This window comes from Pieris brassicae, chromosome 2, assembly GCF_905147105.1.
Source record: "Pieris brassicae chromosome 2, ilPieBrab1.1, whole genome shotgun sequence".
NCBI classification, from domain to species: Eukaryota; Metazoa; Arthropoda; class Insecta; order Lepidoptera; family Pieridae; genus Pieris; species Pieris brassicae.
Window position 1 is genome coordinate 12,440,292 of NC_059666.1, and position 13,292 is coordinate 12,453,583.

Below are 13,292 nucleotides of genomic sequence, written 5' to 3' on the forward strand. Positions count from 1 at the left end.
GTTGTGGCAACTGGAATTTGTCAATATAACACATGTAAAACTATAACGAATGAATAAGCTAAAAACTACTATTCGAGTACCAGACAGGACAAAGCCCCGCGGTAAATTGTGGTAATTCCGCTAGATATTCAGACAAATTACCTCATAAAAGTACCTTGGTACTGCAAATCATAATGATTGCTGCCATATGACATTTTTAAGTATACGAGTTTTTTTTGTTAAGCTTTCTGCTATAAGTATAATTAAAAAGTACTCGCATTATATGTTTAAGTAAAAACTATAAATACTTTTGGCCTTCATAACTACCATATTAAAAATATAATAACGCGAAAATCAGGATCTTATAGGTAAATAACTGTTACTGAAAAAACCGCAAGTTACAGCAGCGTAGGCGATATCCAAATAAGATAATATATTTTATAGTTATAAGTGATATACCTAATTAACTAAACGAAATATTCGTGTAACGATTTATTAAATACCTTTTTAAGTTTGCACATCGGATTGTACCAAAAAATAAAGAGATTTTTAAGAGGAAATTAATTCTATACGTTTTGCTCTGTAAAAATTATAAATGCTATTTAACACATCAATAAAAATACGTTTTAAGAAACTTAATAACACGTGTAATAAATGTATGTCTTCTATCGTAATTTTGACTTTACATGGTCATTAATTAACCCCCTACAGGTTTGGTCATATAAAACCGTTTTACGCTTCGAGATACGATCTGACACGAGTGTTAGGCCTATTCCATTTTTGAGTTTGACATTCCCATAGTGATTGACTATGGTTTATAATTACCTCTTATCTTGAAATAGACAGTGTGTAGACCTACATCGATGCTCGATTATGGCGCTACAATATTCTTTGCCTTGTTCCCAAAGGTTAAAAACTAAAAAGTTAACAGTTTAACGAACTATACCATATGAACTATGTATATTATTTCTTCAGTAATTTATTATTATTGTTAAATTAGATATTAGAGACACATTATTGGTTTTCATTGTACGTAATATAAAAGTTATCTTATATTCCATTATTTGCGTAAAAGTTAAACATTTATTAGCTTTTTGAGGCTTATCAACTTTATCAGAGTTGTAATAAAAATACTTAAGGGTGACTAACAAACTCTTTCATGTAAATAGCCATAAAGGAAATACAATTTTAATACATTGTGCAGCTTCAGTCTTAAACGGGCACTGACCGTTTACGGCTTGTTAATATTTTATCGCACAACACAAAATCACATCACTAATAGCAAGGTGATTTGTACCATTATCATGGCGCAGTAATCTGTCGATAAATCTTGTGTTTTACAGCTGGTGCCCGCGATAAGGATCGTACGCCACGTGGGGTGCTAGTGATGTGTCAGAACTTAGATGTCGATAAGCATACGTTAAACCGATATTAAATTGTACTATGTTTAGATATTTACTACCTCACCATAGTGTTGATTAGCATGGATTTTAATTCTGTACACCTTTGATGCCCCATAGGCGATTTACATTAAAACATACAATTACCAATGTCTATTTTATGGAGAGCTTTAAAAGTACAAACAAACACGAGTTATTTTATATATAAATACAAAAATTCATATATATAAGTATAACATATTTTTATATGACTAGAATAAATATGGAATGGAATAGTATAAAACTTAAACTGTACATTAAAATTATAAATAAATAAAATTCGACTTATTATTTTTATTCCACTGAAGAGTACAGTTAATGCTGACAACGTTTCCTCGCTGTAGTGCGAGGCTTATACGCTGAGCGAGGAAAGCACCGGCAAGGTCTACCAGACGACATCTTAAATATTGTTTAGCTCCTGTGTCTTCGAACATGGCCAGAGTCTCTTTTACAAAGGAAATAAAAAAAAGCCGGATATAAAAAGAAATACATACTTGTACTAATATTTTTAATTTTTAGATTACGCCTCGAAGCCAACCGATATACATAGATATTTTGTTGTTTCTAGACTAAAACCAAGTGCTATTTTTATAATATACAAGTAGTACAATAACGTAGGATGTAACAGGCGATTGAAGTAGGTTTATTATAGAAAAATAGGTTGAATGAGATATTTTTACAAGTTTAACAAAAGTATTTGGATAGGTGCCATCTGGATAAATTTATTGAAAAAATAGATACAACCAATTGAATTACGTGTACATTTAATTTGTTTTCTGGTATTGTTGGGGACGGGATTTGGAGGTAGAAATATGAAGAATGCTTTAAGTAGATTATAGAACATTCGTGTCTCTTTTGATTCGTAGTCGTTGATCTATTGTTAATATTCTTTATTTATGTTCAAATTTATTGACATAAATCGTCAGGTATGAAATTTGTCAAGTACCCAAATGTAAATAAAAGTTATTAGGGTGGCTGACTAATCGTTGTAAAGATAAAACTTCCAAACTATTTCCGATATTCATTACTTTGATTAACATAATTTAAACGAATGCTAAAGTGTGACATCCTGACCACCGCATAATACGACATTTTAATTAGTTTAAAATAGAGAAACGTGACTAGATGAATAATTTATTTTGTTTTGATAGAGTCGTTTATTTGCATAATGTATTCCGTAAATAGATATGAATAACAACAATTAAGAACATTTGTTGCAATTCGGTTAAATTCATAGGTAATAATTTAACTAATTAAGGAAATACATTTTCCTCGTTCACACCAACTTATTTAATCGTCAATTTAGCCCTAATCTTATTTTATCGATAAACTATAGTCATCCCTAACAAATCGTCAACTTCATATATCACCAGGGCCTCCCTAGCGATCGTGTCGATGATAAAAATTACTTAAAACACCAAACATTTAACATTATGCCCCTTTACCTTCAGCGTCCCTTTCACACCCACGTACTCACGTATGTTCGAATGAAATAGAAATATCAATGTGAGTTATTAATACGACAATTTTGGGTGCCTCTAAGAAATTGTAGCGTAAGCATTTTTATTTCAAGGAATGTATTGTAAATCTCTCTTGTCTCATCGTTAAATCTCTAAAGTAATATTTTATCTGTATATATTTATAAATTTTATTTCTATCAGGTCACAAGAATTTTAATTTTTGTGTATTTACGTTGTATGATGTAAATTTTTGTTTTGTTACAGGTGACGCACATATCTTGTGTTGCCGATTAAAATGAAAAAGAAGAGAAAATTAAAACGTATGAGTCTATAAAACACGCACCCGTGATATCATTTCAAAATCACAATATTTCTAAATAATATAAACCAGACAGAGACTGGGTGTCCATTAAAACTATAAATATTTAAATAACAAGTTAAAAACGTAAATACGTAATCGCTTTGTCAACACTTCTGGCACTGCCGCCTTTTGTTTAGTTAGTTTTAAGTGGACTATCAAAATAAAACAGTACAGAACTTGAAAGTATACAACCTTCACGGATCGGAAAATAATTTATTTCCAGTCAGTTTAAAAAACAAAAACGACATTGACAATTAACAAAATACGCGCGAAATGCCAGCGTGAGTCTTGCGCGAAGTGATCGTTTTGGCGCGTGTTTTACTGTGTGGTTCATATTGTGGTGGCAAAGTGGCTGGAGACGAGCATTTAGACATGTTGGGGGGCCCGGAGTGGGGCCAGCGGGAGGCCACCCCCCCTAGAGATGCACCCCTGCCGAGTTTTGGCTTCACACAGGAGCAGGTCGCGTGCGTATGTGAGGTTTGTATTGTTTTTATAAGTAAAGTGTAGATTTTTTTTGTCTTTGTATATAATTTAACATATTTTAAGAAACTTTCATCTAATCAGAAATTGAATTTTTCTGGTATTGGAACCTAAAATTTACGTATATTTTGAAAAGGAAAACTTAATCCATAAACTACAGACATACTTAAAATAAGTACCTATTTAGTTGTAATACATTCGTCACATAGAGGCATTTCAGTCCGGTAGTCTTATTTACATTCCGAGCACTAAACACACTACCATATATTTTCTAGATAATATTTAAAGACAATGAAATAAACCAAGAAACGTCTTTTAAAATATTGCTATTGCCTTTTATTATAATCTTCGCTTCGACTCTCATCCCTGAGGTCGTAGCTTCGACCCGGCTGAGCCTGAATCAATGGACTTTCTTTCTATACAGTGCGCATTTAACATTGGCTCCAATGGCGAAGGAAAACATTGTGAGAAAACTGGCCTGCCTTAGACCCAAAAAGTCGACGGCGTGCGTCAGGCACAGAAGGCTGATCATCTACTTGCCTATTCGATTAACAAATGATCATGAAACATATACAGAAATCTGAGAACCAGACCTAAAAAAAAGTTCTAGTGTCATCGATTTATTTTTTTTACCTACTTTTGCGTGAAAAATCTATGATTATGGAAAGTCCTATTTATTATAAAACACACCATAGACAATGCTATTTCTACATTATATACAGTAATAAACAATAAATAAATATAAAGAACATAAATGTTACATAAAATTAAAAAAATACAATTACACTCCCTATTTTATATTTACTATTATTTTTTATTGATAAGAATTAGGATTATATATTATCATATAGGCTTAACATAGATTTTTTTAAATTGATCTTGATTTATGCCTAAAGCTTTTAAATTGCGATCACATATGTAAATATATTTTTACTTTACAAAGTTGCGTTTGTGTTCTGGGTGTTCCATTCTTAGTAATGGTTATGAAATCTCTCACGCTGAGAAAACCAGGAATGCTTCATGGACAAAACAAGCTTTCGCCTATGTTTATAAAGCGATAAGCCTTGCAACGGCATCATAAATATATATAGTAAATATAAAAAGTATATCGTAGGAAAAGTCCACAGAAAAATGTCTAATTAAATTCCAATTCAAGTATTTTTGACTCGTAATCTCTGAGTACAAACTTCTTTATTAAAAGAGTGTTCAGCCCGGCTTTGCACTATTGGATATTATTATTTTTAATTATGTAATTTGGGATCGTATGTTTAGATATTTATGTTTTCTAGCAGTTAACTCTATTGTCAAGATTTTTATTGGTATTCTTTTTACACATTGGATTGCAGTAACGAAGTTTATGTTTATTTCAATCGAATCGAAACACGGTCAATATGGCGTCCGCAAACCACAACTTTGATGGTGTTTCCAAAGTTTAATCAAAACCAACAAGTACAATGAAATAGTGTAGTAACAATAATAATGTCAAATAATCTGTGCCTAACTGACTCAAGCAATTCAATTTCTAAAGAAATATGTTTCATCTCTTTAATTTCTGCCACAAGGTCACTTCATCGTACGAATGGCCTAAGTATTAGCCAGCTTTCTTAAATGTTGATACAAACGCTGCGGCTGAATATCTTTCAGGCCGCTATATTTAGGCGCTGTTTAGTTAAAAGGCTAGGCTGTTAATTGACCGACTTATTAAGCTACGGTGCTGCGACGGATATATCCTTAGTCGGAATAACTTCGTCAGCGCGTTTCATATATGACGTCATCGTAGTGATTACTAGGCACTGATGTCGCTAGAGTTTCTAAAATTTATTACAAGAAATCTTTTTATAAATGTATTGGATTAGTATTCAGTGTTATAAATGTTGTATGTTCATAAAGACAGGCGTCACGCCTCTGTGTGGTTGCCGCAGTCTAACGGCCGCTTTCTATACTCAATCCCAATTAAAATTTGATATTTCAATCTATTTTCGTAAAATACTTTTCAATAACCGATCGATGGATCGTTTTCGTAAACAATCCTTGAATTCGACAGATCGAATTTTGGCATTTATCAAACTAAATTTGCGAAAATCTGGATGGAAATAATTTTATATTATAGATCGAGTATAGAAATCGGCCGTTACACGTATAAAGGTATATGTACCTTCTTTAAAATGTTTAAAATAGTTTCACGTACTAATTAAGAAGTTATGGCACTTTTAATCTGATACTGAATGCCTTGAAATATTCTGTTGTCAAGTTGTAATATAATTGCTGACAAATTCTACGGCCTATTTTTACAAGGATTTCAAAACAGGGAATGTATATCGAAATACTGATTCTCGATCGATCGCTCGATTGCTAAAAATCTGGATTGTAAAAAAGATTGTAATAAAAGATCGAGTATAGGAAGAGGCCGTAAGACAAAACTGAGGATAGTGATGAAGAGGCAGCAAGTTGACATATCGGTTAGGGCTTTTCAAGACAGGCACGAGATTCAGTATTGAAGACGATACTAAGAAGATATATGTGTATAACATAAAATTATTATTGCCATTGAAAGTGTGGTTAATACGGAAGGTACTTTAACGGTTATAGTTGAAGAGGTCGCAAATCTTGCCAAAATACACGAAATCCAAACAGGTAACTACGAACGCAAGAAACTTTTAGTACTTTTAGAATTTTTAGTACTTTTCTGTACAACAAGCAAAGAGTATTGTCAAAATACACGAAATCCAGACAGGCAAAGCTATGAAGGGAAGAAACTAAAATCTTTAATATATTTCTGTACAAATAAAAAAATAAATCAATGGCGCTACAACCGTTTTAGGTCTGGGCCCCAGATTCTGTATCTGTTTCATGATCATTTGTCAATCGAATAGGCAAGTAGGTGATCAGCCTTCTGTGCCTGACGCACGCTGTCGATTTTTTAGGTCTAAGACAAGCCGGTTTCCTGACGATGTTTTCCTTCACCGATCGAGCTAATGTTATGCGCACATAGAAATAAAATCTATTGGTACACAGCCAGGGATCGAACCTACGACCTCAGGGATGAGAGTTGCAAGCTGAAGCCACTAGGCCAACACTGCTCAAAATTTCTGTACAAAAGTTTAAATTATTACAGTTAAGGCATTAAAATCAAAGACGAAGGTTACTAAATTAATCCATAAAGATCACAATTTAACGCATAAAACATTACTCCGATTTATATGAAACTTCATGAGCATCTCGTTCGTCAAACGGCTGATTCATATTGTTTGTTTTGGCGTTCGTGGAATGGTTTGGTTTATTTATCCTTGTTATATCAGGAAGGGACACAGCTGCCAATAAAGACGAATTACTGAGTGGGTTAGCCGTTAAGTATTTCAAATAACAAAGTTTAAATAATCAAGATAAAGACAATTCTTATAAATTCCTATAAGAGTCACAGGCCTCTCCTCTAACTTTTGTTCCTTTTGGAGAGAGTTTGCATTTTCTTTTGCGAACTAGGGAACTGTGGAATTGACTCCCGGTGGGTGTTTTCCCTGAGACATAAGACCTCCAAGTCACCCAAGGCAACGCACCCACTAAAATGGGTGTCTATGGGCTGCGATGACTGCCCCTTTTTGGGCGTCCCGCAGCCTCGTTTGCCCCTTTTTATAAATTAAAAAAAAGTCTTGGTCCGTGGGGTTTAAGTGCATATGTCTGGTACTACCGATGAGCTGATGCTTTTCCCAACGAATACGTATCGTAATACAGCGCAGAGATGCCAGTATTAAAGGTTCACTGCATATAAATTTGTTTTAATTTTCTATTTATCCATTTTGAATTATTATTATTACTAAGATCAAAACAATTGTATCTTTTTGTTGGAAATTAATACTTCGTTTTTTTTAAATTCATATAAAATGTCTCATATTGTTTGTTGAAATCATGAAATAGTTGAAATGTTAATTTTATGCAAGGCCTGTTATGAGACAAATCCGATACATATGACAAAATCTCGATCATACAGATCATAGGAGCTATGCACATGAATTCGTGTATGCGGTGATGTTAGTTATTTCGACTATGTATTTGCGTGTTGTTCCCAGGAGAATGTAAGTGCGTGCTAGTATTTCACCATGCCTCCTGCTCATGTCATGTGGAACATGGTGTAATGGTTGCAATTCCTGACAAACGTTGTGCAATTCAAAAAAGAATATGGCGATTGAAGAGTGGCGGAGAGTTTATTGCCGGTTCTTCTTTTCCGTTCTACGCCCTCGATTTGAACTCGCAGTAAATGTAAAATTAGAAGCTTTTAAGGTATTTTTTTGAAGTTCATTCAGTGTACATTATGTTACCTATATGAATCAATGATTTTTGACTTTGACGTACACATAATCCCTTAAGGTTTTTTGGAGTCTATAAAAATGCAGAGCAGTGTTGACCTAGTGGCCTCAGCGGATGACTCATGCCTGAGATGGTAGGTTCGATCCCTGGCTGTGCACTAATGGACTTTCTGTCTATATGCGCATATATCATTCGCTCGAACGGTGATGGAAAAGTGAGAAAACCGGCTTGCCTTAGACGCTAAAAGGCGACGGCGTGTGTCTAGCTCAGGAGGCTGGTAACCTACTAGCCTACCCGATTCTGTACTGGTTGCTTGATCTAACGAAACCACCATTTTTTTACCATGAATTTTAACCCGTAATTTACCAAAACTATATCTAACAGGATTAGTATAGTTTTGTCCTCAAAAATCAAACCTAAAAATTATATTATTCAATGAAATTTTTGGATTCTAAAAATAATCTAAAATTTCACAGCCTATATCTTGAGAGTTTGTAAATCCGCCACTGCGTTTATTCCTGGCGAAATAAGAACCGCTAAGACTGTAATAATTGTTTATTATCTGTAGTTTAGTCACGAGTTTCAAAAGTATAAGCCAAACTAAATATCCGTAAAATATTCAAAATTATTTAGAATATTTCTTTGATATGGTTTTAGTTAAATTGGTATCACCTTCCTAAAAAGTTAGTTTGTAATGGAATATCGGCCTCGATTATTTGAATTCCTAATTTGCAAAGCCGCCATTTTAAGCCGTAACCTTGGCTACCGGTCGCTAGACGGATATCCGGTTACGGGGCGGGACTCTTCTTCCAATAAAACTGTTTAGTAAGCTTAACTGTCTTCGAAAAGGTGTTTTTATACGTATGTTTGTGAATTAAATATATATTATAAAATATATGCGCTGTTAAAAAAAACTAGATATAACATGTACATAATTTTGTCTTAATTTTTTTTTTTTTACTTAGCGTACCTTTTAAGTGGGTGCTTACCAACATATGAAACATTTTGCTATGCTACTCCATTAAAACCTTCCTCAGAGTTTAAGAAATAAATAAAAAAAATACTAGAATTGGTTCTTCCTCTAGTTTTGCGCTTATCATATTTTGAGATTCTTATTTATTTAAATATGTATTGCGTTAAATGAAATGGTTTTCATTCTATTATTTACTTTGTAATGTTTAACTGGTCCGACTCATGATATGAACTATTTATGGATTTTATTCGGGGTCATAGTTCTGGAGTAGATTCACAAACAAGACAGCAGTGATTACCTTAATCAAGAACAAATACATTTTTACCTATTTATCATCCTAAAATATGAACTTAAGTATACGATTTTGATTTGTTTCCTTTGGAGTAGAGATAAATGCTCAAGCGCATATAAAGATTTAAATTGGCGCCTACTTGCACCGGTGACACCAGAGCTGGGGCCTTCCTCGCTCAACGAATAAGTATCGCAATACAGCGAGGAAATGCTGCCAGCGTTAAAGGTACACTGCCACAGGGACCAAACGTTTTCAATTTATTTAAATTGTTTGATTTATAATTTTTAATTGAAATTATTAAGTTGGTTAAGATTGAAAATACTGTATATTTGTGTGTTGGAAATAAATATCAACACACAAGTGTAAATAATCAACAAATTATATACACTTGTGTGTTGTGTGTTATCATTCAAATGAGATATTGATGATACTTAAAACCATTATCAGTTTTGTGTCAGAATTGAACTCGAAGCCAATAATATTAGTAGCCAAAACAGGGCGTTACTATAACTCCATTATAAAGTACTCTTAATCCCTGGCGTGCTTAATCAAAAGTACACTTATCGCACCCTTACAAAGCCATGATCTCATTGTTTGGCCCAATTACACCCCATACCCCATTGCCCCTTGAATTAATGGGTACAATATTGTGCAGACAGGTATGATCGAGTTGTTTAATGTCGATAAAATTGCACAAACATATACAATTACACAATTCAATTATATATTTAGGAGTCTGTCTATATGAAAATTCATATCATGTATAGACAGTAATTTAAATATAACTTGAGATTTTTTTAAATAGCCACATATATATAAAATTCTCGTGTCACAACGGCTCGACCGATGCTTATGAATATTCAGTAAGTCTGAGAATCGGCTATAATCTATCTGTCTATTTTATGATACAGCATACAAAAGTACTTCCCCAAATTCAACCATCTACGATAAACCCCTATTTTTGATTATAGTTGAGTTATTTTTAATGAACTAAAAAAAAATGTTAAGAAAAACAAGTTTTGAATGGATTAAAGCTATGTGTTATTATTAAAAACTTATAATTATTTACATAATTTTAACGACGTTTCGCGTGCTTTTCAGCTTGCGTGGTTACGCTGACAAAAAAATGTTGCATGGAATATACATGGCAAAACGACGTTTGCTGTGTTAGCTAGTCTTTATATAAACTTGTGCGACCGATTTTAATGATTTTTTTTATGTGTGGTTTCTATAATGGTTAGATTTACAATTAATTGCTTTTTTTGTATTTCAAAGTGAAATAACAGGGAGTATAAATTGAATCAAATCAAAACACGTTTATTCAGTTGCGTCTTTGCGCATTCTTAGGAATGTCAAAAACGTTTACAATACGCGAAAGAGCAAGACTATTATTTGCAGGCCAAGAAAGGAAAAAAATATACTATTATTATTATATGTTACGCCATCCAATCGCAAAACTAAAAACTAAAAATACGAGTTATGTTTTTGTATCAACAACACCGAAATTATTATAAATAAAATTAAAATAAATTACTGGCATTACAAGCTTTTTAGGTCTGGCTCTCAGATTTCTGTATCTGTTTCATGATCATTTGTTAATCTAACATGCAGGTAGGTGATCAGCCTCCTGTGCCTGACACACGCCGTCGACATAAACAGAAAGTACATTGATGCACAGCCGAGGATTGAATCTACGACCTTAGCGATGGCTAGGCCAACACTGCTATAAATTATTATATATATTAACATATAATCCATCCATTATTAATACATAGAATTACTTATTAAAATCAAACTTAAATACGACAATTATTTCCGCCTACTGTAGTCTAGTAGTGTATTTTTAAATTAATTTGCACTCGTAAAATATAATGTCAGATACAATTATAATTTTGCCTAATAGGAAACCGCATCCTTCGCAAGCCATTTTATTCATTACGGACCGAATCTCATTAAACGAAAACACCCCACCAATTACATGAGTAACTGATACTATGATAGGGCAAGGTGCCCCTAACGATGGGAAATTATAATCGATTGAAAATTATTTTCATATTTAGGGAGAAGTTAGGGTCCAGGTTTTTTTATAATGTTGCGAAATGACGCAGGTTGTGTTCAAGGATAGGTGTGACGTCTATGCGAACTGCGTTTAATTTGTTAACAGCTCAATACGATTTTACTTAGCCTACCTTTTTAGTAGCTACATACCAACCTATAGAACATTTGAAAGACTATTTAGGTAGCATAGCAATGCAGTTTTCTTGGTTCTTCCGTGCATTTTTTCCAATATCCTCTCCATAAAAATCTCTTCCTCAGAGTTCAAAGAATAAATAAAACTATTTAAAAAATATCAATTTGGTCCAGAGGTCTTCGAGTTTAGAACTTAGCAACATATTATTTTATTTATATAGAATATACATTTCATATAAGTGCTGTCAACAAGACAATAACAGAAATGGCAATATAGCACTGCAGCGACCCCTTTAGGGATTTCTTTTCACACACACAGTAACACTCATGAATATTTATTTATATATAATACACAAGAGGCTTTTTAGATTTGTAGACAGTATTTAACATAATTTTTTAACAATTATACAAGAGTAGATTCTGGTCCAGACGAGTCGAGCGCGCGAAGACAAGAAGAAGAGACGAAGAGCTTCGTCGTTGAAAACTCATAACTTCAATTTGGATTTTATTCACTAAACAGAATTTGACTGAGGTTACGTGTATTGAACCCAGAGCTTGGGCATGTTAGAAGCTTGGCTTTACATAAGCTTTTGACAGTGTAAGCCATATTGCCTACATTCTAAAATCTTTGTGATTTTTTTTAATCCGTTTATTTGCTTATTAGTCTGTGATCAATTGAAATTTTAACAATAGACAATTGATGGGAAATAATAAAATATATTCTCAATTAATTACTAGTTAGTGGCGACTCGGGGTGGTCACAAACACTGTCTATTTGCACACATGTCCAACAGTGTCCGGTGTTTTGTTTAGCCCTAAATACACATGAATTTGGCAAAACCTGGTTGAAGATGACATTATCCATGATTGTATTATGCTCGTAGTTTGAACTTTGTAATTTTTATGAAAGCTGTTAGCCACTAAAATAAATAAATAACGTATGTACGAGTGGTAACGTACGTACTGGATCGATTTTAATACTCTTTGCACCATATTGATTCTAACTTACCTTCGACTTACAAAAGACTTATTTCCGAAATGCTTTATGCTTATGACAAAATTATGGGCGGCGGCGGTATCACTTACCATCGACTGAGCCTCCTGCTAGTTCTATAAAATTTTATTTGCAATGGTATATGCACATTAATTATAAAAAATCAGCATAATAAAATAGGCATGCAAATGTCATATTAATAAAAAAAGTTATTTAAATTAATTTAAATAACGCAACCGATTTTAATGTGTTTACATGGAGTCGAGAATCGTTAAACAATAAGATGTTTTTTTTATATGATTGTACAACTGTCCATTGTAGTCACTTATTGCTACAACGTATTAACGATTTCAGTTTAATCTAAGGTATTTAAAAATTTAAATAATTCCATTTTACAGGTCCTCCAACAAGCTGGCAACATCGAGCGTTTAGGGCGTTTCCTCTGGTCCCTGCCTGCATGTGAGCGGCTCCATGCGCACGAGTCGGTGTTGAAGGCAAAAGCTATGGTCGCTTTTCATAGAGGCAACTTCAAGGAGCTGTACAGATTGCTGGAGTCACATAACTTTAGTGCGCACAACCACGCGAAGCTTCAGAGTTTGTGGTTAAAAGGTATATAGTTAATTATAACTTAATGGAAGCTTAAATAAAGTTTTTCTCCGTCTTATTAATGGAAGAGAAATACAACCTGAAATATAACTTGAGTGTATGAAATATATATAAATAGGCCTTGTGGTTTAAGCATGCGCCCTTGAAGTCATAAGTCCGAATCACTGCTGTGAACCAATTGGATTCTCTTTCTGTGCGCAATTAGCACTTGCTCCC

At 33.4% G+C, this 13,292-nt stretch overlaps 1 protein-coding gene across 2 annotated transcripts in view; it reads left to right on the forward strand.

The window, feature by feature from the left end:
* The window catches only part of LOC123720559 (homeobox protein SIX2-like), a 30,535-nt gene that overhangs the window by 5,661 nt on the left and 11,582 nt on the right, over nt 1-13,292 (forward strand). For both annotated transcript variants that reach the window (XM_045677221.1, XM_045677220.1), the window contains exons 3-4: nt 3,143-3,716; nt 12,869-13,079. In XM_045677221.1, the coding sequence (XP_045533177.1) occupies nt 3,612-3,716; nt 12,869-13,079 (316 nt within the window). In that variant the 5' untranslated portion in view covers nt 3,143-3,611. The remainder of the gene's footprint in view (nt 1-3,142; nt 3,717-12,868; nt 13,080-13,292) is intronic.